Below are 25,295 nucleotides of genomic sequence, written 5' to 3'. Positions count from 1 at the left end.
CATGCTCACATACATTTTTTTCCAATAATCATTTATGTTTTATGGATCTTTTATGGACAGTTATGACAGAGGTCGCGTCGGAGGTTTGCAGGTTAGCTGTATTGACATTGCGTTGTTTTCCCCAACACTTTCTGGAAGGAAAAACGTGAAACCTGACGGTATAGTGATATCTAGATTATGGCAATACCCGATGATGCCGTCCTGCATCTTTATAGCACAATAGACCCATAAACGAGTCCAAAATGCAAAATGAACAGTCTAGAGCAGGGCGCATCACCGGGATTACATAACGGAATGCAAAATGTCCAATATAGCTGCGCATGGGCTCCGTCGTTGATTTGATGCCTAATCAACATGAACCTTTTTTCCAGGGAATCAGATTCCAGTTATATTTGCACTTTCATTCCCTGAATGATTGAATGCTGGAAAAATATATTTTGACCAGTCAGTTATTTTAGGGTCAAATAAATGCAGCAAAAGTCGATATAATTATGGCATTAATACAGGAATTCAACATTTTGAATGCAGCGTCGAGGTCGGAAGGGGCGGGATGGCAAGCTCTGCACGGTTTTTACTTGACGTCATAACGCAGCGTCCGACCTGCCCTTGACGCAGAAGCGACACAGAAGACTTGCTAAGATGGTGGCATACTGGAGACAAGCAGGACTCAGGTAAATAAATATAAAAAGAATGCAAAATAGACGTCGATGACTCGCCCGCTAATACGATTGTTGGATGCACGAATAGTTGTAGCGTAATGTGTTTGTAAGCTTTTAACCTTCAAGTTCTAACGGAGCTTTGCTGGTTAGCCCTAATGCTAATGCTTATTGAAGTCAACGTGTGCACAAATTCGCGTTTTGACTTGTGTTGTTTTTTTACCACGGCCATTCAAACAATGCTCTCTTCATGAGTTAGTTAGTATTGACATATAGGTTGTGTTTTTGACATACCCTCCTCTTAAGCGTGCTGCTGACTGACTGTGTTTGTCCTCTGTGTAGCTACATCCGCTTTTCGGCTATATGCGCCAATGCAGTGCGGGCCGCCCTCAAGCCGCAAGTGAAAGCTGAAGCGATGAAGGCGGCCGAGGCCAGCGTCAAAATAGTTAAGCCCAAATCAGCATGTAAGTACACATCTGAATATGCGTGTCATTTTCTTTTTGTGACAATTTTTTTTTACAGTCATATATTTGAAACACCTGGCTAGTTTATATGAGGACTATGGATAACTTGCATAACATAACTATGTTGTTATGTTTGTTGGGCAATCAGCTTCACATTTTTTCTGGTTTGAATTTTTTTTATGTATTTAAAACAAATGAATTGATTTTTAGCAATAATATAAAGATTGAGATTTTTTTTTCGGTGTTTTATACAAAGTGCACCTATGTTCAAGTTAGCCTCAACCTGTAGTCACCAATGTACATAGTATTTCATATTCTGGAATGAGCCTGTGCTGTTCTAGGAATTTATTTTATTTCTGTTTCTGACTCTGCAGGATTTCTTCCTCGCAACAACAGTCTGTAAAAAAAGATGGAGGCCGATGTGATGTTGTGAAGAGATGGGATAACACAAAATGGCAATTCCCTCCCTGTTATTTGTAATTAAAGTTATATTGAAACTGATTCACGTAAAGATGGATTATTTTTCTGGCATTCGAGTAATATTTTTTTACAGCTGACAAAATCTTGAAACAAAATGTTACTATGGTCAAATTTTAAACTGAAATTGTTTTTCAATGTCGATGACTTCCTTAAAGGTTTGTACAAAGGAAATTCCAAACCTGAAATCAGGGCCAACATAGAGTATAGGGAAACTTAACATTCATTTTGGTTTTGCATGTTTTAAACAAAAGAAAGTACAAAGACACTTTTTGTTTTTGCCTCAGTTTCTTCAAGACACGATCAATTCCACACAATCTACAAAATCAAATCAATTAATTGTGTAATTGATTATTAGTTTCAATCCCTAATTTTCAGGCATGCAATCAGGTAAACCACCAATTCATTCGTATTCTGCGGTAATGACTCAAACACCTAAATGTGTCATTATGTGGCGTTATACTGTAGAAATTTCATCAACTGCAGCCATTGTTGAAAGAGTCAACAGAACAATCCCAGTCTAGCTGTCCTTCTCTCTGGTCATCTTAATCATGGTCTCGGGGGATCTGTAGAGGAAGATGAGCTTCTCGAAGAGCGTCTCTTCCAGCTCCATTTCTCCAGTCTCGCGCACCACAAAAATGTCTGTACACAGCTTGAGGACGCGGTCCACGCATGGTAGCTCCTCGAACATGATGGAGCGCGAGATGCCGTTGAAGAACTCTCTCACGAACTTGCCGATGACCAACACCACTGACATGTAGAGGCCCACAATGCTATGGAGCGAGATGTTAAGCAAGTGAATTTAAGTCTTATTTTTTTTACACCTAGTTTAAATCAGGTTACCGACCCGTGTCCAGCCAAAAAGCCCAGACTGGACGGGCTGACTTTATCGCTGAAGACCACGATTTCAATGCTGTCACACTTGTGGTCAGATGAGACAAGTGTCGGGGTGCACTCTTGTACCATCCACCATTGGTCTGCTTCCCGCAGCAAAGTGCTGTTGACCTTTCGAAGTTTGAGTAACAAAGGTCTGAAGAAACCCAGCAGTTCTGGACGATCAGTATGACCTTTGATGGAACATAAATGGTTTTGCTGTTACCAAAATGTCAAGAGACAGAAGTATTCCTGTTGTAACACCATATGATTATTATTGTGGCTGTAGGAAGCAGTAGGGAAGTTCAGAGGTGGTTATTGAGTGGTTATGTCAATTGAAAATGTTCTAGCATATTACCCATATATTACGTAATTTACTATATAATATATATAAGTAATAGCTAATGTTTCTATTACTTCTGTAACTCAACTTTTGTTGTCTGATAAATGACCGCTTCAATAATTTTCCGAATTTACCTGTATGACTGATTCTGAAACAAAGGTGTGTTGACTATTATTAAAGCATCAACTAACCTACGTTCATCCTGCTTGCCATTTTGGACTCTGTTCCTTTGGGACCCCTGAGGAACTTGGGTAGCAGAGAGTCAATGAGCCTACCAGGACAGAGAAGCAGTTTACATGCAGAGCAAATATTCACTTGCGTGTGACTCCAGCTTATAAACCGAAACACTTTTGTTGTATGTTCCCTGCGACTTACACGTGTTTGCTGCTGTCGCCTTTGAGCATGTGGACTATTCCTTCCTTCAAGGCCTCATCCTCAAATTTTACAGTGTTTTCCCCCACTGTCTCTGCATTCATTGATATGGCGGCATCTCTGAAACAGTATTAGAATATGAGGATGTAAGACATCCAATATAGCCAAATTAATTACAACAGAATCCTAGTTGAATCTCCACATGAGGGATTTTGATCAAAAAATGGTGTTCACATAGACTCAAAGTAGTCAACCTGACCTGAGCAGTGTCCAGCGTAGTGTCATATATAAATGAGGAGAGTTGGTGAGTTCCTCAATCATGGCCTGGCGACTGGCTGGGCTGATGCTCCAAAGTAGGCTGGCATCACTCTTGATTTTTGCAACAATTATGTCTTCAGCCTCATAGTTCATTATGAACTGCATAGCAGACTTGAGGAGAGAGGATAAATAAAACCATCCGATTGTGTAGGTAGAATAGGCAGGTACAAAAAAATACCTCTAATAAAAATTCTTAAATTGCAGGTTATTAAATATAAATGATTGCAAAGCACTAATAGATGTGTTTAATTCAACTTTTGCTTTGTTAAAGAAGAGGTCATCTCACTGGGTAAGTTGCATAAATTTTGGTGAGTCGGTTGAATGCCGCTTCTGAGTATGAAACCAAGTTGTGCTCCTGGGCGCTCATGGTGAACAGAGGCTGGAAACACAAAGAGCGACCCGTGATTGGAATGTTCTGTCACCACCTGGGTGGAAGCCTTTTACCAGAGGAAATACGGCAAACAGCAAGGACGTGAAATCCTTCTGACCTCATATCCAGCAATGCTGAGCTCTATGGAGACATCAATGGGCTGATTTGTCACACCGGCTGCTGATTGGATGAGAGACATGAAGAGCAGTGGGAACCAGATGATGCTAATGAGAACAAAGATGAGGAGTCCTCCCATGCCATATTTCACCACCTTCTTCTTCTTCTGTCCAGGCGGGTGGGGGAATTTCTGAAACAATGATCAAGCACTTAAGAATGATGTTTTTTTTTTCCCTTGGATGACAGTTCTGTCCAAAACCTTGTAGAACTCTCTTGCGTGTAGCTAAAATAGTGTTTAATGACCAAATGCAAACTAGCACAATTGTTACTTTATCAGACTCCCTCCAACACTTGAGGATGAATATATTGGCATAGATGTCTTCCACACAGATCCAACTGGACAAGGACAGTGTGGTATCGGTCCAGACCCAGTCCATCACGGCCCTTAACTCTGTCAGGAATGGTACCAAACGAAACCTAAAGGAACCCCGAGGAGGAGAAAATATGATATCATGTTTATTTTACTACTACTTCAAACTTAAAAACACCTCCTGTGTACCCTTGAAAGAGGAAGAGATTGAGGTAGTTGAAGTTCTTGGTGAGGAAGTTCCCCAGGATGCGATTTGGGTAGCCACACTTGATCTGGTACGCAGATAGGCCAAAGTAAATACACTTGACAAAGTACCACAGCTGGGCCACGGGGTTACGGTTGAACCTCCTTTGAGCAGAACACAAGACACGGAAGGGGGATGTGAGCGGATGCGCGATATTTCAAATGAACGAGTGAACCCTTTACCTCTCAGTGACTCCGGGTAGGATAAAGAACATCCAGAAGTGGATGCCGAACACCAACACCACTTGGAAAACACATTTCCCCAGCAGAGACTTCTTCAGGTAGAGGGCCCGGTCCACTATCATTGTACCGAACTGGATGAGCAACATGACCAGGAAGGCTTCGGGGACCTGGTCCTCAGATAAGGACTCTGTGATGTCGGCTGCTGCAGAGTATTTCTACACACACAGACGAGGATAATGGTATGAACACCAGTAAAGAGGATCGGGCCAACAAATATCACGTGAATATATTCTCAGTATGGCAGCCATTTACCCCAAAGGCCCAGTATCCATAGATGGTCACGATGAAGTTGACAACGTCGATGAGAAACATGAGGGCGTAAACGTCACATACGGGGCTATAGTCTGGATGGATGATGTCATAGAAAAACTGCCTTATGGGTAAGTAGATGTGAAGGGCCCTGAAACAAATAAATAAATAAATAAAAAAAAAAGGTCCATTCATCAATGTATCCTTCCGTTTGTCCGTCCGTTGCTCCGTCTATTGATTGTCACTTTTGAAACTCACACTTCGATGACGGTGGTTTTAACCTGGAGCATCCTCTCTCTGATCAGCTGCCGGATCCTCTGTCTCCGGGTCAGAGGTGCCTTTTCTCGACGTTGTCTCTTCTTGCTGTTCACCCTCTTGGGCTTGCCTAGTTGAGAAGAAAAATAAAGAAATCATCATGAGAAAAAAATTCAAATGTTATTCAGTCGCAGAGCAGACTTTCATAGAGTCCAAAAAGTCCTTTTTATATTTGCATGACAATTTTCTCATGACATCCGTGCGTCTTGAGTGCTCACCGTCAAATTCTGCCGAGTTCCCTCTTTTCAGCTTACGGAAGATGGAGGTGGTGGACGACTGGAGCGGGAGGAACTTGAGTCGGCGTGCTTGTTTCTCCTTTTCGCCTCCAGTAATTTTCTTCTTGTCCACCTTCTTCTTTAACTTCTTGAAGAAATCAGGCATCTCCACTTCCTTGTTGTCCCACAGTCCATGGCACTGTATAGTCATGGACACAAGTACAGCTTATTACTATCATGAAATATGGAAATCAAAGTCTCTCGTATGGTGTTCCTGATTCGTTGAGAGCACATATTGTATAAAAAGAAGTTTTCCTTATGTGAACCTTGAGAATAGAGCGGTGGAAGAAGAGAGCAAGCAGTTGGATGAGGTCAAAGAGGACGTAGCCATCCTTCTTCTCCACCCCGATGATGTTGGGCAGGGCAAAGGGACGTTCAGCATTGATGCCTCGGTAGGCAGAGGTGGTCCAGGGGAAGAAACCGAACTGGAAGAAATACTTTACCACCACGTTCAGCTGAAAGAAACATGGGTAGGTCAGTCCAACTTATTTCTTTTTTGAAAGATATTTTAATGTCACTTAAGGCCTTGTTTTTAGATCCATGATTCAATGGCTTTTAAGACTTTTGAAGGATCCATAGCAAGCCTAAATGCCTTCAAACTCGATGTTGTCAACTGTTGTTACCTCAGTGTAGATGATTGCAGTCATCCAGAAGCGTTTGGTTGGCCGGGGCACAGACAGCATGGCCCACATAAAGATGAGGATGGGCAGGATGAGGGAGAGGAGCGACGCCGATACAATGTGGTTGAGAATGATGACAAAGTAGCACAGCATCTCCGATTTGGACACCATAGTGTTGTAGAGGGCAAAGATCAGCTTCAACGGCCTCGGAAGCGTCAGGAAAAACTTGTCAGACTCTGAGATTTCGTCATTGTCAAACATTCTGTGGGACAAACGGGTGGGTAGGAAGGGAAAATATAAATAAGTTTAAATAGCAGCCTTTGCTTCTGACTGGTCAGCATTGTGTCAACCGACTTGTTGAGCAGCAGCTCGCTGGCAGTGAGGTTCCGTTTTTCCTGACTTAATGGTGTTGGAGAGTCAATGCCATCCATATTTGTTTCGCCGATTTCTTCCCGGAAGCCAAGGGAAGTAGGTTCTGGGTACTCTGAGTGATCATATTCCTCAATTTCCTGGGATTCATCATTCAGCTTCACCTCCTCATCTTCTTCTTGCTCCATTTCATCAGACTCTTCTTGTTCGCACCACTTCTCTTCTTCATCTTCCTCTCCATCTGATTGTTTTTCAACGGGGTTTGCCTCATCGCTGCTGAGAGAAAACAGCATTATTGTAGCATCTGTGATGTCATTTTCGAACAGGAATGGTATTTTGTGTTTTTTTGCTATTCATTCAGTTTTTATTTTACTGGGCTAAAGTTTTGATGAAACTCCATCAGGATGTATTCACCTTTGTGAGAGGTCCTCAGCTTCGTAAGAGGTCCAATCAACTTTGGCAGATTTCAGGAGTCTTTTTCTGAGATGGCTCGGAGCCGCTGCCACTGGAGGTTCATCGAGTTCCTCCTGAGTTGGCTGCCGGGAGCCCAACATGGTCTCCTCGGTCATACAGCTGACGGCCCACGAGGTGAGAGTGCAACTTAAGTAAAACGGCAGCATCGTACAACGAGAGTGCTCAAGGAATGAAAATTTTGTGATCATCAAATGTGATTTTCTTGAATGAACCACTTTTTAGAGCATCTTCAAGGAAAGGTATAGCTACCGGTACATTTGATGATAACAAAATGTGATTTTGAATTTTAAAGGTATTTTTTTGTCAATTCATTATTGAATGAGCTCAATGTATGTATTGAAGATAATTTTGTGTCATTGATGGACCTAATCAGAGGTTTCTGCGGACAACGACAGTTTAGAGCAGTTTAGCTGTGACAGATGTCATCACCGGTCAGTATATTAAAAAAAAAAAAAAAAATGAAACTTGCAGTGATGATGGTCAGATGTTTAATAATAATGTTTTGGATTTTTAAAGGTTTCAAATTAATTGGCAATTTTTACTTGCAATGTGTCTTCGTCCATTTTCTTGCCATCAGTTAATATTTTTAGTTGTAAGAATATTTTTTGATTGTATTTCATTTCATGTTGTATCGAATTCTGTGATTCTTTCACATGTTTAGAGTGTTCATTGGAGCTACCTTGAGACGCTGCTCGCCCAGGACATCTTGGAGGCCTGGCTCTTGAGCTTGATGTAGGCGTGGCGGGAGGTGGGCACGGCCACTGGTGGTGAGGGAGGAGGCACACATTCTTCTGGTTCTCCATGTGAGGATAACGTATTTTGACGGGACAACCAGCTCTCATAATATTGCTTCACGCTCTGCTGGCTCACCTCCTTGCCCTGCAGAGCAAGGGAGAAATACAGAAACAGCGTGTTACGTGTTGTACACGTGCCATCTTGTATCCTCTCACCTTCTTCTGCTGCTGGCTGAGTAATGCTCTCTCAAAGAGGAGCACTTTGGAAATGTCCAGGTTATCTTTGCAGAATGAATTTAGACCCTGAGTCAGGTCATCAAGAAGCGATTGCAGGAAAGCTATGCCAAATTTCAAAGTGCTGATGAGGCGCTGTAAAATGTTCTCTGTAAAGAGAAATGTTTTTCTATTGACACTTTTGTTTTATGATAAAAGGGTTATGTTAACAGTAAGTCACTCATGTCTCATTACCTTTATCCTCTTCACCTTCCTCCCTCACTGTACTTTCGTCAAGTTCATCCTCACTTGAGTCGACTCGATCAACACCTAGAAGAAAGGATGCTCTGCATTTTATCATGTTAAATTGTAAGCACTCCACACACAAACATCGCCACACATCTTGCAAAATGATATTTTCAAACTCCTTACTTTGCTGCGCCTGAAGCTCTCTCTTTGCTCTCTTCTTCTCTTCTTTCTTCATTCGCCTCTTCTCTCTGCTCAGGTCCTTCAAAGCTGTTTTGGAGCTGGTGACCCAGGCGTTGTAAGCCAGCTAAAAATAAGACGTGCATACAAGACACAAATAATGAGGAACTTTTGACATTAAGCTCGGCTTTTGTTTTGGTTGTCTTCTGGCTTCAATCTACCTGAAAAGCAGATTTCTTCTTTGGGGGTTCCTCCTCTTTCTTCTCGGGAGCCTCCTCTTCCTCCTCATCACTGTCACTCTCAAACAAGTGGTAGCCACAGTTGTTTTCCACTGTGTAAAACGGAGCTTTGTCACACAGACGATATCCAGAGCATCATCTCTTAATTCAAATTAGAATTGATTTGTCGAACATCATTTTGTATTTTACTCTCTACTTTCATAAAAGGAATAAAAAAAAATGTCAAATAAACCCCAACTGACTTGGGCAAGAGATGGTGGACTCCCTGGCAGGGCCCAATGTTAAATCAGTAAGACATTAAAAGAGGTGTGTCATCATTGTTTGTTATGTTGTGTCGCTTCATTATGTACCTCCAGGCCGTGAGACCCAAGGCTTCCACCATTTTCCAGCATCCCTCTTTGCCTTCTCTTCTTCATCTGAAAAAAAAAAGATCACTCTGTGCATTTCCATTCATATTTGCAGATTCAGTTGTTGTGTAAATGCTGGAAGACAAGCATTTGACTGGAAGACCTAGATTTGTGTTTGCATTAAGAATACCAAGTTTCTCTGGCTTCTGTTCAACCGGAGGTCCTTCTTTATCTGCTGGCGTTGGCCGATTCCGTTGTTTGGATTTAATCTTCTCCATCCTACAAGAAGATGCGTAACAATTACATCTGATTTCTAATGTTTACTACATAGGCATAAGTATTGGGACACCTCTCCCTTCCAGCTACAAGAAGGATTTGTGAGTTTTCCTCACATCACACGCACGCACAAGGAATTGTCTAAAACATCTTAGGGGAGGAAGAATTCAGATTTAGTAATGTAGGCTTTTAGCCCATCATTAATTGTCTTGTGCCAATTAATTTTGTCAACATACCCCATGAGGACAAATGAGAGAATGAGGGGAGTAGAATGACTAGCATTTTTGACTATTTGCCTTCTCCTGTGTGTCTTACTGTTTCTTCAGTGTCTCCACAGACTTCTTCTCCAGCTCCAGCCGAGCTGCAACTTGCTTTTTTACCTTGGCCTCAAACAGCTCAGCACCCCTTGGAGGTCAAGAGGGACATTTTGGAAAAAGAAAAGTGATCATATGTTCAATAGGGATGTTAGTCTGATTCTGATTCAGATTCTACAGACCTGGAGGCCAATATCTTGGCAGATTTGAGGTCAGCCACCACGTAGAGGAAGTAGTAGCTCAGGAAGACCCTCCTCTGTGCTAAAAGGACAGTGAAACAGATTGCATCCCACACGATGCCGGCCTCACCTTCGGGCAGCTCACACTCGTCATCCGGTTCAGCTAAAAACACAAGAAGAATAGTTTTGTAATACTGTTATTAGATATCCATAGATTTAACAATATTTTTAGAAGACAAAGTTATTACATAGATCATAGTCAATTTAGTGGCAAGACTCACGGACATCGTAGCCTTTGATGGTGCAGAACATGCTAAAGGCCTGAATTAACCAGCAGCCGTTCTTCAACAGGCTACCCAAGTAGGCACAGGAACCGAGCTGAAGAGAGAAATGAAAGAAACCATGACACGGTACATCTAGAAACGCAATGATACGGACACAAATATTGAGACCATAAGGGTTGGACGAAGCCACCTAGTTAGCCCGTAATTATTGATCAAATCAAGACATTTTGGCCAAAGGTATCTCATCTCTGCAGTGCACGAAGGAAGGTCCATAAAGGCAGACTTGGATGAGATTTGTGTGGACGAATAAGCCCTTCTGTTTTTTGTTCTGGCCTCAAAAATGTTCTTCCAGGTGTTTATGCCAAGGAAGAATATTTAGGTGCATGAGGCGCTGATCCAAATTAGAATTGCTTGGCCATCAGAGTAGTAATGAGTTCTTCTGTGAGCCATCATTCCTCCTTCTTTTGCTGGCACAGCCCACCAGTTATGTTTAGTGCAGTAATGTCTGACAAGGGTAGCGGACTCACAGAGAGAAGGTTCTTCATGGCGATCACAAAGCAGGTGTAGCCAATGAGCCAGTCCCAGAAACGCAGGATGTATTTGACGGGCTGCATCAGCACACTGCTTCCGAACAACATGAAGTAGAAGCAGGCCACCAAGTAGCCCATACAGAAGATGTTGATGCGAGTGGTGCCCGTGATGAAGATGAGGCAAAGCACCAGCCAAAAAAAGTAGCTGAACACAAACACCTTCACCATGTCAAGGTAAGACCTGGGGACAGAGCGCATTTTGTTTTTGGAAAGAGTTGGTGTTAATATTGCGATCACGCTACAAGTTGTCATTAAAAGAAAAGGACTAACACATTGATGTCACAAATTGTCACCAGTCCTATAGGGAGGATTACAAATGTTGACCAGACAGCACTGTTTATGATTCTTGTAAAACTAGGACTCATTGTGTGTGGCAGATAGCAAATAAAAAAAAAAAAAAAATTAAGGAATGGACTATACCTGAAAATGTTTACAAGTGCCAATATTAATAGTTTAAATTATATCACAATCACACCTATGGGCAAATTTGGACAGGTCAAACCAGAGCATCTTAAATATCATTTCAAACTTAACAATAAATAGCTTAGAGATGATGGCTTTTGAAAAGGCGTGCCAGATATGTGCATCTACATGAACATTTAACAAAGATTCTCAGCCCAGAGCAAAGAGAGGATACAAAAAAACGGATTACTAGGTGAATTTGTGGCAACCATGGGAATAAGTGGGGCTTAACTTGAGTGAACGACTATTCTTTCCCCAATTATTTTCCCAGCACGGTGCTACTCATTGCAGTTATTCCAGACCTGCAGTGAAGGAAGTTGTCCACAGGTATGAACTGGTTGCAGGAGCTGGGGTCGAGACTGCGGCTGATTTCCACATTGTCTCCAGCGAGCAGTCGCACTGCTGCCCGGTTCTCCTCCTCAAACACCTGCCACTGCAAGGAGGAGCACAGCAGCAAGAGGTGGTCGTCTACAAAAAAGAACCAGAGAGAGATAGGAAGTGTGCTATATTACACAAAAACATACGATATGATCAAAATACTCACAGAATATGAATAAGGGATTGGGACTCATGGCAAAATCAGGCATATAAAACCATTTGATGACATTGGAGGTCAGAGGTTGAACTGCAGTCCGCCAGGGGTAATCTAAAAGGCAATACAAAGAAAAACAACAACAATCAAAATTCACTGATGTGCCTCAATTCTATAACTATTTTTAGCTTTTGTTAAGAATCAAGCCATACCAACACACAGAGCAGGAGGGATGCCGATGCAAAGTAAGTACTGCAGTACAATGAGTCCAGCTGTGAAACAGCAATATTTAGGCCACACCTCCCCGATTGCCTTCCTGCGGCGGCGTGACACGACCGCCATCAAAGCGCAGGAATGCAGCAAGGCGTAGAAATCCATCCGCTGACCAATCACATTAACTGCCACAATCAAACTCATCTAAAAGAGGACGGTACATGAAAGATGAAGATGTTAAGGGGCCACTTTTAAATGACAGATACTTGTCAGTCGACTGTAACTTCACCTCAAGGCCAAATTTGTAGAAGAAAAAGTTGACAAAGTATTTCATGCAAGGCCGGATGCCGTGATCCAGGTGCTGCCTGGTGATCCCGTGGAAGAGGATACTGAAGGGTGGCGGCTTGAGGTTGTTATGGAGACGAAAATAGCGCTGGTGTCGATGGACAGTCGCTTCGAACACCAGCAGACCCAACACCATAAGATGATTCTGTCACACACACGGGATAATGACACAATGATGTCACGAATGAACAGTACGCAACTACACTGTATGGACAAAAGTGTTGAGAGGTGTCGATTGAAACCGAGAAACAAAGGGAATTGATGTTAATGTTATTCTAGCACATGTAATGATACCCGGAGGCAGGGAAGGATTCTTCCTTCACACTTGAGCAAGGCGCCACACCAGTAGATGGGATCTACGGGCTCCTTGTAGAGGATGGACCTCTTCAGCAGCTCCAGCATGTTCCCCTTCGAGACCATATTCTGAGATACAAACACATTGTTAAGTTGAAAAAGTTAACTGCTCTTTCTAAAAAAAAAATTCAAAAATGGTAGAAAAATAATTTAAAGGTGGCCGGTCCGTTCAGTAAAGCTTTGAGCTAATGTATTCTATTTATTCACTTATTTTTTATCGAAACATATTTTTCATTTTTAGCCTTTAACAAGGAAAACATTGCTTATTGCGGTTTATTTTAACGTCTTTTAGCCAGAGCCTTTGCTAATTTAAAATGTATTTATTTAATTCTATTAACGTAAAGGGTTTTAACTCATTCATTTATTTTGCCTGATATTTTCAGGACAGCTTTTTGCCTTGTGTTGAATTGACTTTACGTATGAATGATATTCTACAGTAGAAATAGAATAAATAATGCTTTACTTGATTTAATTAAATGTGTCAATTATTCAAAGCAGTGTGGCATCACCCACAAGTAGCAGAAGCACTTACTGCTGTGCAATTAGAGGAGTAGTCGAGAGGTTTGATGACCTCCAGCTGGTAAAACATCTTGCACACCACCATGACGCAGGCCCACACGGCGGACACGCTGGATGCCGTTGGCCGTAATCGTTGAAACGGGATCGCAAAGACCCATAGCACCAGGAAGAGCAAATTCGTGAGAGAAACCTGGTCAAGCAGAACAGTGGAAACAGATCACAAGCAGAAAACATTAACACCTGTTTATTCTGGTTTTTAATCTGTACTCCACCTCTTTCAAGGACACCCAGATGATGCCAGAAGACACTATTTTGAAGCCATGGAGCTCCATTAGTCTCCAGGTGAGCTCCTGAAATTTCTGGAGGCCTAAAAGAGCCTGAATGAGCAGCAGGCTGGCCCGGTCCACAATCACAACCCACTTGTCCTCACAAGCGCTGGCCTGGTCAGATTCCAAACCTGAGAGGCAGACATGCAACCGTGTGCCACGCTACCTTGAAATATTCCCTTGCTCATATAAATAACCAAAAGATAATCAATTATCTGCCCAACTTAATATGGATTTTGCAAAAGAACCACAGGCAAAGGCTGTTACCTTCTCCCTTCGTCTCTTCCTGGCCTTCCTTGTCAATTCCTTCTGAGCTCATCTGCAGTTCCATGATGTCCAAAGTCTCCTGACTTTTCCCACTGCTTATGTTCTCCTTTACAAGTCTGCAAGAAAAACAACTAGCAAAATCAGATGATGGTTTGGAACGCAGCAAGAATTCTGAGGAAAGAATATTGTCTTTAAAATGGCACAAAAGCTTTTGTGAGACTTCATTGAACAACGGAGGAACAAGTGTTTCAATTTTTGGCATTTCTCAGTTTCAGATTTCTTACGCTTACCTTTTCCGGAGCTTTTCAATGTTTTCTTTAATACTGGAAATAAGAGTGAGAGGGTTGGGGGGTGGACAGACAGACGGAGAGAGATTAGAGTAACAGCTGTCTCTGTTACTATCTTCTTTACTATACATTTTTAAAACAAAACTGGTATCAATTTGTTTTCAATACATCATCTCTTTTGAACTTAAAACATGCAAGGAGGGATGAAGACTTACATGTCAGAAATCATGTAGACTGAACTTCTGAGTTGTTCTTCTCTAAATGAAGAATAGATGAAGAAAAGAAAACAATGGTTATTGAAATGATGACTTACTTGATCCCCCTAAAGCGAACGTGGGATCTGAGAGTTGTTTGCTGTTCTTCTGATGTTTTGGTGAAAAGAGAATTCTACTGGGATCAGCAACTTGTCAACAATCAAAAAATATCATCTGTGATCTGTTTTTTTTCAGAAAAAAGTTTTTCAGAAGGAGTCAAAAGAAGGATAAAAAATTCAAATGTACCGACAAGCAGGGACGACCACCTCGTCGCTAACCGTTTGGACGTGCAATCCAGACACAGAATCCGGGGAAAACATAACGAAACATAAAGAAAGGAGAGGTGGAGGCACGAGATGCTCCTGAACATATGGCTGGAATAGAAACAATGAGTCTAGACAGGTGTTTTTTGGTCTCAATGCACCATGAAGCAAGTAATTGGAGCATGAGCCTATTTTTGATGAGCACAGATTCACAATCATTGTGTGATAAATGATCCACTTATTTGATAAAAATAAAAAAAAGGATTCATGTGTCTTTGTTTGATTAGGTATGAACATGAATCCATTTCCACTAGATGGCAGGAGGTACTTAATTTGTGCATCCACCTTTGGTGAGAGTATAAATCAAGAATTGTCTTCCCTCTCACCTGGGAACTTGCCTGACGGGAACATTGTCGATGTCACTGAGTGTCAGGAAGTCGGAGTTGAAGTAATGCAGCTGGAGAATACAAGCCAATAGGAAGGCCGCAGGTAGGAGAATACGGGCAAAAAGCTCCACGGTGTCATAGCGTTCCAAACCCAGATCTCGAAGACTAATTGAAGATGCAAGGTGAAATTCAAATTCAAAATCTGCGTGTCATTAATTGCTATACTTACCCATCCTCGGACATGCCCATGATCTGTCGAAAAAGTGCGGACACACTTCGGAACTGGTACATGTAGACTGCGATCAACACCAGCATGGAGTAGCCGACCACCACCGCCCAGAACATCTTCAGGTATCGACGCCACAGGTCAAAACGAACCTAAGTTACAGAAATGTGGCATGACATCATCTCCATTCATATTTCGAGGTTACCACTTTTGTTTCTTTTCATTTCCATGCTGACAGCTTTTTCAACAACTATTTACTTTTTCATAGCAGGCTTGCGAATTCGATTTTGAAGAAATGTAGTCAATTAATTTTTCAAAGATTGTCAACAAATCAATAATGGCTCATTACCAAACTAATTATCTATCAAGAAATTCTCGTCTCTACTCCTGAATGTAAATAGACCACAGGGTTGCTGACGATGTCCAACTAAGAGAATTAATGGTGTCTTGGAGCCACCACCTTTACAGCCATTAGGCCTTTGTGTGCTAAGTGTGCAGCATGTATCTAAAAGGTCAGCAAAAAAAAAAAAAAAAACACACACACACAAAAAGGGCAAAAACACCAGGAAAATGGGATTTAAGGCTTGAAATCAATACAGAGGGCCACTTTGAGTATGTTGGTGCCTTGCCTGAGTTAAGATACCTTAGAAGACCTGAAAAGCTGAGACCTTCTAAATATTATTCAGATATGAAAAAAACAGAGCCGCATCAGAATGTTGGTAGTTACATAAAACAGTACAAGCAATGATTATTCTGGTTGTAGCTTGTATCGGCCATTTCTAATATTGAACCAGAGCAACTAGATCACAGACCTGGTACAGGACGACGAAGGATAGGAAGAGAACAATGTATAGAATCTTGTAGACAACCACCTGAGCAAGTGATACAAAGTCACGATTAGATACGGATACATTTACATTTCTGTCATTTCATGCAACGATTGCCAAACATTGTTGAAACATTGCGACTGTTCATCGGTGCATGTGTACCGTTCCAGAGAAGCTGACAACAAAGAACATGGAACAGCAGAAGAGGATCCAGTATTTGACCAGAAACCCTTTCACTCCTGAGATCAGCATGGCTGCAATAGGTGACGGCTGGTTTTCCTCTGCTACAAAAGGGAGAAGCAAAGGAGAGCCAGAGAAGGGAAAGTTTTTAAGTGATATAAAATCGCCGTGACAAAGCAAGAGAATTGAATTACGCTGAATAGTTTCGATTTCATCGAGCGATCTGGCCTTCAGCCTTTGCTCCTGTCTTTCCTTCAGCTGCTGACGGAACATCAACCAGAAGCTGAAGCTGTAGAAAACCTGCATACATAGTCACACAAAACATGCACAAGTTGAATTTTAAACTATCATCATGCGTGACGTCACGCAATACGTCAGTAAATCTTAGGAAAATTCATTTCAGTACACTTCTAAAAGAGCAGTGTTGGAATTTTTCTTTGCCACAAAAAAGTGGACCATACTGGCAGTAAAGATATAGAGCGAACCAGTGAAAAGGAAATTTCTATGTAGGGAAATGTGAGCATTACAATGAATTCAATATCAGTTACCTAAGCAAAAGAATGTGGCCAAGGAGAAACGACAAAAAAACACAAAGTGATAAAAACATTTTGTATCTTGTTTTTATATGAAAAAGTAAGTAGTTTCATTTCATTTGTTTTAATAGTAATAGCAGTTCACTAAATATTGCATTTAAATAACAGTTACTGTAAATATTGTACAGCTGTTTTGTTCACATGGAGTATTTGTGTACAATGGTTCCCTGAGCTTTCCTTTTAAACATTTGTAACTCAAGTCCCATTATCTTCACTAAACACAGACTTTGCTCTATCTGACCACAGTTGTCTTGTTGGATGATTTTATCATCCTTTGATTTAATTAAAGAGGAAATATCCACCAAGCACAAACCTGCTCAATAATCTTATCAGTCATTAGTCGATCTGAAACAAGTCAGCAAGTGTTCCAGAAATCTATCTATGATTGTATTGGCATTTTTCAAGTAAGGTATCTGAATGTAGATCATTTGATTTTGTGCAATCAAAAATCTAATTAAAATCAAACAAAATTGAGTAAATTCAACAAAAACTTTTTACACTGTATTTTGCGAACATTGTACTCACTGTGCTTAACCTGAATGTGCATCTTGACTTTAAGAAAGACAACATGACCTGAGCCAGAGTTAACATTGTGACTATTCATAAGGAAAAAGCAATTCTGAATGATACGTTTCCAGACCACCAAGTCAATTCAAACCCAGTAAAAGATACTTAAAATCAACCACTATCTATGAATGTGTATAATTTAGTCCTGATACAACTTGAGTTTGCTCAGCCTTGGCAAAGATTTGCCATCTTCTAAGTGCTACTCGAAACAACAGCCAGTTTGAGATGATTCTTCTTTTTGTGTATCTTGAGCGTATGTTACCTTAGGTGCCAAGTGGATGCAGGGTGCAGGGTGATAACTGTTCAGGTCAAAGTCTTCTATGACAGCCGGTGGAAGACCGGGGTACAGTTCAGCCCGACTCAGGCGCAACCCGCTGACAAACCCCAGAACCACGAGGACGGTGCCGTACACGGCCAGGAATGGGGCGGACATCATGGCATACCGCCGTCGGTCTCGCATCATCCAGATGATACAGGACCAAACCAGTAGAGCAAAGGTCAGCCAGTTGGTGTAGGTGATACTCCACACCTTCGGAGCAGACAGGATGGATGTAAGGCACACAAGTACTGCTTGAGTTTATTTAGATCAAGTGAAGCCAAAATTTAAATCATAATTAAATTTTGGATTAATTGTTCAGCCCTATTGGATTATTTTGAAGCCAAAATCCAAATCATAATTAAAAGTTTGATAAATCGTTCAGCCCTATTTGAATCTTTTCAAATGAAACACTATTGTTCCATAGGCATTTTAAAGAGCGTTTTTGTCTGGTGAGCTTTTTAATTGCTCAAGATTGTTTCATTTTGTTTCAGTCTTGGGGGTGGGAGGAGAAAGTATCGTTCAATATTGTTTAAAAAAAACATTTAGCCTCTTTGTGTACATTCCTTAGCAATGAGCACTAATGATATAATTAGAACACTAATATCCGTGTTGGATTTACTCCTTTGGACATTTGGGAGCACTCAAGTTTCATCCACTCAATTACAAATCTATTTATAATTCATGGTTGGTCAATGCCGTCCTACCATCATGATGATGAGGCCGCTGACGTAGCTGTGTTTTTGGACCAGTCGACCAAAGATGACCAGACCGCTCGGGCCTGACTCAGGAGGAGACGTCTCTGTCAGACTTGCCAAGGACCGGTCAGTCCTCTCCATTTCACCTTGGCTCTCTGTGCCAAACAGAATGAAAAGGACAGAACAGTAAATAACATGCAAATATAAAATATAAATAAATAGTATAAATAGTATTTTTAACATTCAGTACAGTAATGAAAAAAGCAACGACAACATCTTTTGATATATTTGCTTAAGTGTACCGTGCGTTGGCGAATTGATGCCTTCATAGGGTGAGAGAGGGTAACAGTTGGTATAGCCGGCACCCCCCAGTAGGCTTCCTTGATCTTCTCCGTAGACACCTTGCCATGTATTTTCCTTCATTAAGATCATTGGCTTTGGAAAGAGAACACACATTGGTGGAAATTAGGACTATGGAAGTATTGTTTGCACGATCAAGAGAATTCCAAATTCACCTCATTGGGTAGATATGTTTCCTCATCTGTGCTGCTCAAAAGCTGAAATAAGGGAACACATTTTCCTGCTCAATTCTTTGAAATGTTACTACATTCCAATAATCGTTTTTGTAGTTTTTTTTTTTTTTTTTTGGTGTAAATTGTGCCAAAAAAACTCATCCATAGCAAATCACTTTTGGTAAACTTTTTTTTTTTTTTTTTAAACAGCTACTCCATTTGTAATGCTAAGCAAATATACTATGTTAACTTTACCCAGTCATATCAAATCAAAATTCATGATTTAAAGTAACTAAATCAGGATAAACACATGATATACAGATTGTTTACATCATGCTTATCTCCTGAGATGTACACAACTCTGGAAAAGCTTGGCGGAGCATCTGGAGAGTAGAGTGGACTCTCCTCACCATCAACATCACCCTAAAAAAAAAGTAAACAGAAGTGGTAATGATATAGCCTTTATGTAGCCCAACTACTGACCAAAGTCAGCATGCCACTCCAGAAAACTCATTACCCAAGGAAACTACTATGCAGAAGAATACAGTACTGCAATGTCCCATTATATCAGAAGATGGTGCTGGTGTTAAAAAAAAACTTGACTTCAGTTTCATAGAGTGATTCAAATGAGTTGCATCTTTGACAATATAAACATTCTTGCCTTTTTCTTTTCGTTTTGTCTATAAGCCATAGCTTTCTTGTCATTGCACCATTGAATGCCACTAAATGGACTAGACACAACCAGTCCAAGAGACAGAAGAGCAATGACGAACAGAACGGGAGTTCGCTGGGTTGCATTTAACAACTCCCAGTTTTCACTGATAATAATAAAAAATAAAAAAAACACAGGGGCAGGGAAAAATAAAAGAAGCTCCAGTAACGGGGGGCCCCAGTATGAATTTGGACCATCTGTTCTGATTTTTTTCTGTTTTTTTTATGAAGTTCTAGAGTCAACCTGTTTGAAACGTTTACTTTCCTCAGCCGAGCAGCACCAAAAAACACAATGTCGACCAACCTCCTCTGTGATATGGACCCATTTGTGCAGCAGCGTAACCAGAGTGTAGTACAGCAGTAGCAGAACCAAAGGGTTGATGAAGTCAGGCCAGGTAACGTTAGGCTGCAGACCGAGCATATACGGATCAGAACTGTTGGTTCGAATCACTCCTGTCATCCCAAATATCCTGAGAAATGGACACAAATCCAAAAAGCATCAATAAAACACAACACTGAAATCTGGAAATAAAATATCTTCTCTGTAGCCAATGAATAGCGGGATACCTTGCATAGATATCCTCAGGTGGCACCAGCTGCTGGGACAGGGGCAGCTGGTAAACATAGAGCGCGAGAAGGTGCCCTCCACTGAAAATGGTCATCATCACACATAGGGAGCTGAAGAGAAGCAGACTGATGGATCGGCCAATCACCCACCACCACACGAGTCCGAGGAACGTCCCAAAATATACACCAGAGGTGAGGGACGGAAGAGTGATACCTGGGCATATACACACAGTACGAAATCAAACCTGTAACATTTAACTGTTCATGCAATATTAGCTTTATGGACAAATGTTTTGGGACAGGTCCTAATCAATTAATCCATCATTTAGGGTCTAGGTCCCTTGAATATGATTTACTATGTGTATTTGGCCCATTATTTTTCTGTTTCTTTATTGGGTTTTTTTTAATCTTTTTTTTTTTATCTCCCACAGAGAGTGGAGATGGAAATTAGCTATAGAGTTATAATCCGGCACAAAGAATCTGTACTCCTGAGTTTAATGACAAATACACTTGATTTTAGAGATTTGAGACAATAGAATGCTTGCAATCTTAATGGAAATGGTGTATACAAGGCCATTTGGCATCTGGCAAGTAGCAAGATCCATAAAGAAATTTGAGAGCCCTGACTTCATTGTCATCAAACAACTTTGGGAAGAAAATTCTGCTTCAGCGATTCTAAAATGGCCATATACAGTCCAACTACTGATATAACATCGCTTATCATCTTTTAGAAAATTGGATCCTCATGCAAGTTGGATCCTATCCTAGATGACTTTGGGCGAGAGGTCAAGTAGAACCTGAACTGATTATCAGTCAAATGCAGGGCATATAAAGACACAGACATTTCAGGACAAGTAATGAAGTTACTTTTGTTTTTGTTTTTTTACTTTGGCGTGAGAAAACATGTTTTGCCATTGTGACAAAACCCTGCTGCACATTACCTGCCAGTCCCAGTAGCAAAGTGACAACCACTTTTCCTGCAGTGTTCATAATAGCAGACAACAGCAGCCTAAAGCCAGCAGCAAACATCAGCAGCTTCTGAACAAATTGAGGTGGAACGGACTCAACCGGGACGGTACTCTCGTCCGAGCTGTCGGAGCTTTCGCTGCCTCCATCGGACTCTGTGTCGGAGGTCTCCGGGTCCTGCCGAACCCAAAACAAAGCTGAGTCACAACGCTGTTGATTCCTGACGCATCTTCCCGACTCCTTACCTCAGAGTCAGAGGGTGGGATTCCATTTTCATGAAGGTTGACCCGAGGCGCAGCTCGTAGTAGCTTTTTGCAGAGTCTTAGTATGAAGAGAGTGGAGACGAGAAGGCCAAGGTCGGGTGCCAGGAGACGCACAATGTTCCCTGGATCGACAGAACTGAATCTAGAAGCAAAGATTTGGTTTTCAATTTGTAGAAATGACAGAAATAACGGGAATACACATTTTACTGATTTGACCTCATGCACCTGACAAGATCACTATCCAAAACCTGGGTATATGAGTAAGTTAAAGGGGAAGATTCCTTGAATGTGAACTCATACCTCACAATACCCACATGGTAGAGGAAATCCTCCCAGTAGCCACTAACTGTTAAAAAGATCATCAGGTAAAGCACAAACGCGATCACAATACTTCATGCTGGCAGGCAGTGATGTTGGAACAATATATGACTCTACCCTGTGGGGTGATGTAGGCAAAAGGGATCTGCATGAAGCATTGCAGGGTCAGGAACATCAAACTAGTGTAGATGATCCTTCGCAGGAACTGCCCCGTGTTAGCTAAAGAGAACAAGAAAAAAGTGGTGGTGTCAGGTAGAGTAGAGCATCCATCCATCTTTCCGTCCGGCCGCCCACCCGGTAATTTAATGTTATTATTAATGTAGAGTCAGTGTTTTACTTTTTTTTTTTTTTAACAATATCTTACTTAATGATGATGTTGGTTTGGCCCCTCAACAAATGATTCTGATTTATTCCAGCAGTGTCTCGGAATGGATTCTATTGGACCTTGAGATGTCCCACCGTAGCTTAGTTGTGTGTTTGTAATGAGACGGTTGAATGCATTATACATAGTGCTAATGATTCTAGCTGAGCCAGCAAGTTTGTTATTGATGTTCAGGGTTTTTTTTTTCCCTAAAAGCTTCATATCACTTCAACCTCTCTCCTATAAACGGTATGAATCATACATAATCTCACATAGACACAGAGTAAGCGGTAGTCTCGCAATAACCTGAGAAGCACACCTACACGTATGCAGGATGTTGCATACACACACTTGGGCACTTAGGAGGGTGAACATCATTGTGGGCTGGATGGAGCTTTAAGAGATTCAAAGACTGAAAGGCAAACAGTTTTTAGATGGACTGTAAAAGAATGGAGGAATGCTGACATTACAATATTTAATTCCTTACTGTAATTACCAAGCTATGTATAATTGATTTGACTATTCCAAGTTCAACCACATCCCCTTTACAAAGTGCGTGTGTTAGTGTGAGTGATTGTGTGTGTGTGTGTGTGTGTGTGTGTGTGTGTGTGTGTGTGTGTGTGTGTGTGTGTGTGTGTGTGTAGGGGGAGGGTTGTAATTCATTAGAATATAGTAAGGAATACCCTAAAATACCCTCATCCAAAATCAGCAAACAGGCTCCAGCTAACCCGTGACCTTGATTGCGAGAAACGCTGTAGAAAATTGATGGGTGGCTAGACGCATAATTCGACTAAATTGCAGATGTAAATTGTGTTACTTATGAGCATGTTCAAAATGAAGGAAACTCTCACCTTTTAGTGTGAGCAAACTTGGGTTTGGCATCAGCGGCAAGGTGAGTAGAAACAGGAAGTAGACCACCGACAGTCCATTGTATCGGAAAACGGCAGCTGTGTTGAGAAAACAGTTTTCGATTTTATTTCATCAGCCTTCTGAGAAAACTGGCTACACTGCGTCCATTACCAGAACATCACCCAACTAGGAATTTTGGAAAATGAACCTTTGGTGCTCGCCACAGTTTGACATGAAGCCATAAATTGTTTGGGGTTTTTTTTCCGGGCAAAACTTGATTTTTAATGATAGCTGATACTTTCACTTCTTGTTTCCTGCGATTTGGGAGTGAGGAGTCCAGAGGAGTCCAGCCCCTCCTCAGGTCCAAAGTCAGGTTGGTCTCCTGCTCACATGTAACCCCAATGTTGATATGCGCTTTGGAAAATGGATGGAGGGATTCTAAGGTGTAAAATCACCATTATCAAAAGAAGAAAGAAGTGACTGAACTTGAACAAGCATATTTAACTAAGCTACTAAACTATTCAGGATACATTAAGATATTCTGCTCTCTCAAATAAAAAAAAGCATATAAAGTTTAAGATATTAATATAATTTACTTTGTGTACGTGTGCGCGCGTATGTGTGTGATCATGCATTTTTCGAGGAAGACATTGTAATCTATTTGTTTTACTGCCATTTTAGTCTTTTTATGCTCTGTGATTCATGCATGATTTATGAGGCTTAATTATGTGTGTGTTTCTTCTTCTTTAGTGTTTATTTCCAGAATGTTTTTTAACCCTAAAAAAAAAAAAATCATATTATCGGCCATTGAGCAGAATTGCCTAAATCATATTTCAAAGTTTTTGGAACACACATTGGTACTTTTTTTTTTTTACTTATATTGTAAGAAAGACATTAACCGGATTCGAAAATCAGTAAGCAAAGGGAAAAATACACAATAAAAAAAGTCCCAGTTTGTCCGTTTTTCTTCTTGTATTCCAATTATGCTATTTGGCCGACAATACATATATTAATAAATGATCTATCCTTTTTTGATCCAGCCCCCCAAAAAACAAAATGATAAACCATTTTATTTTTAAAAATGCAAATAATTATTATAATAAGTTTGATTTATTTCACAAAAGGGAGTTTACCTCATTTGGGTTATTAAAATATTGAAATCAAACTCTATTTATTTGTTTGCATAACGCTAACCCCACGCCAAAAAAAAAAAAAAATGGGTAGTTGAATATTTGGCTAATTTCTGAATTCTCGTAAAAGGTCAAATTTTCATGACAGATGGGCTAAATTCTAAATATCCTCTTTTACTTAGAATACACGAGAAACATCGCACACAGTGGCTTCGTGGTTGTCTTTGCCCATGCATATCTATATTCTCACAAATATTGTAAAGATACGACAAATTAGCGAATCACTCTCTCAAACATAATTAAGACTCACCGGCGAGTAGCGTGAGTGGCAATAATAAGTTGTACAGCATCCCGACCACCATGTCCCCAGCCATGACGCCTGTCTCCTGTAACGATGCTTATCTTCCTCACTTTTCAACGTCCTCACAAGCAGGTCAACGTTTTGAAAATCTACATGGTCTCACGTATGATCCAAGAAGGAGAGGCTGGGCCAGAATAAAGTTTGGGATTCTCAGAGCCCAAGAGAATGAGAAGAGGTCTCCTCTCATGAATGAGGGTGAAGAGTGCCTCTGGTCTTCTACAGTCCCTCTTTTCCGCTCTCTCACCTCTCTCGAGCTCTCTTTCTCTCTCAAACATACTAATGGCTTGTGACCAAACATTGCTGTTACTATGCTGAAATTGAGGCTAATCTACCTCTGGGGGACAGTCTGCTGTCATTATAGCACCGACAATCATAAATATAACGCTCGTAAAATAGAGTGACTTGGTCAATTGTTATTGTGATCGTCGTCCTTTGGCCTTTGTCTCATTTCTGTGAGCGTTTTGTGAACATATGATTGTTAATATAATTGTAGATAATTAGTTAATTAGCATTCTGCATATCTGACACCAGGATCATAATCACACTGCACTTTTGTTTGCTTACAGTGGCATAAGGCTGGCTCATCATATTTGAGCTGCAGGGTGAAGGGAAGTGTATCTAATATTCATGGATGCCAGGCCATTAAGCACTGGTGTGACGACAGAGGAATGAATGATCAGTGCTTGGACAAGCAAAACTGATTTTTTTTTTTTTTTTTTTGTTCCGCAATATTTGAAAATAAGTGACACCCATTTGAACAACAGATGTGAATTAGGTGGAAACGACTAGACTGGCCATCTGGTAAAAAGGGCAAACACCCGGTGGGCTGGTGTCTTTCCGGGACAATGTGTTGCTTTCAATTATTAGTTTCCTCCATTTTAATAGCAATTTA

The 25,295-nt window shown here is 40.9% G+C and overlaps 2 protein-coding genes across 2 annotated transcripts; one reads left to right on the top strand and one right to left on the bottom strand.

Moving 5' to 3' along the window:
- Nucleotides 1–528: 528 nt before the first annotated feature.
- On the top strand, nucleotides 529–1,621 carry atp5f1e (ATP synthase F1 subunit epsilon). The gene is made up of 3 exons (XM_085920332.1): nucleotides 529–671; nucleotides 999–1,120; nucleotides 1,495–1,621. Coding segments are annotated over exons 1-3 (156 nt in total). The 5' UTR covers nucleotides 529–639; the 3' UTR covers nucleotides 1,497–1,621.
- On the bottom strand, nucleotides 1,612–24,416 carry LOC147061863 (piezo-type mechanosensitive ion channel component 2). The gene is given in 56 exon segments (XM_085919654.1): nucleotides 1,612–2,370; nucleotides 2,445–2,664; nucleotides 3,005–3,084; nucleotides 3,189–3,305; nucleotides 3,445–3,614; nucleotides 3,790–3,882; nucleotides 3,992–4,180; nucleotides 4,320–4,467; nucleotides 4,550–4,708; nucleotides 4,787–5,001; nucleotides 5,099–5,246; nucleotides 5,354–5,480; nucleotides 5,629–5,824; nucleotides 5,952–6,140; nucleotides 6,309–6,567; nucleotides 6,660–6,950; nucleotides 7,089–7,247; nucleotides 7,828–8,027; nucleotides 8,099–8,265; nucleotides 8,351–8,425; nucleotides 8,528–8,648; nucleotides 8,743–8,852; nucleotides 9,111–9,176; nucleotides 9,298–9,386; nucleotides 9,699–9,788; nucleotides 9,880–10,039; nucleotides 10,158–10,254; nucleotides 10,688–10,931; nucleotides 11,515–11,680; nucleotides 11,757–11,858; nucleotides 11,957–12,161; nucleotides 12,247–12,447; nucleotides 12,597–12,767; nucleotides 13,189–13,365; nucleotides 13,448–13,610; nucleotides 13,753–13,884; nucleotides 14,059–14,091; nucleotides 14,271–14,312; nucleotides 14,959–15,123; nucleotides 15,188–15,336; nucleotides 15,997–16,056; nucleotides 16,174–16,295; nucleotides 16,386–16,491; nucleotides 17,614–17,880; nucleotides 18,375–18,516; nucleotides 18,634–18,800; nucleotides 18,881–18,922; nucleotides 19,208–19,300; nucleotides 19,893–20,058; nucleotides 20,156–20,369; nucleotides 21,097–21,298; nucleotides 21,367–21,526; nucleotides 21,685–21,730; nucleotides 21,820–21,921; nucleotides 22,915–23,010; nucleotides 24,353–24,416. Coding segments are annotated over 56 exon segments (8,187 nt in total). The 3' UTR covers nucleotides 1,612–2,117.
- Nucleotides 24,417–25,295: the final 879 nt, after the last annotated feature.

This window comes from Syngnathus leptorhynchus, chromosome 1, assembly GCF_054491065.1.
Source record: "Syngnathus leptorhynchus isolate UIUO chromosome 1, UIUO_Slep, whole genome shotgun sequence".
Taxonomy (NCBI): Eukaryota; Metazoa; Chordata; class Actinopteri; order Syngnathiformes; family Syngnathidae; genus Syngnathus; species Syngnathus leptorhynchus.
Note: the sequence above shows the minus strand (reverse complement) of the source record. Positions and strands in the feature narration are given on the sequence as shown.

Excerpts from the sequence above, each read along its gene's own strand:
- atp5f1e (XM_085920332.1), top strand. The coding sequence starts at position 640 with ATGGTGGCATACTGGAGACAAGCAGGACTCAG. Across the intron at positions 672-998 it reads TGGAGACAAGCAGGACTCAG|CTACATCCGCTTTTCGGCTA; the intron begins GTAAATAAATAT and ends TCCTCTGTGTAG.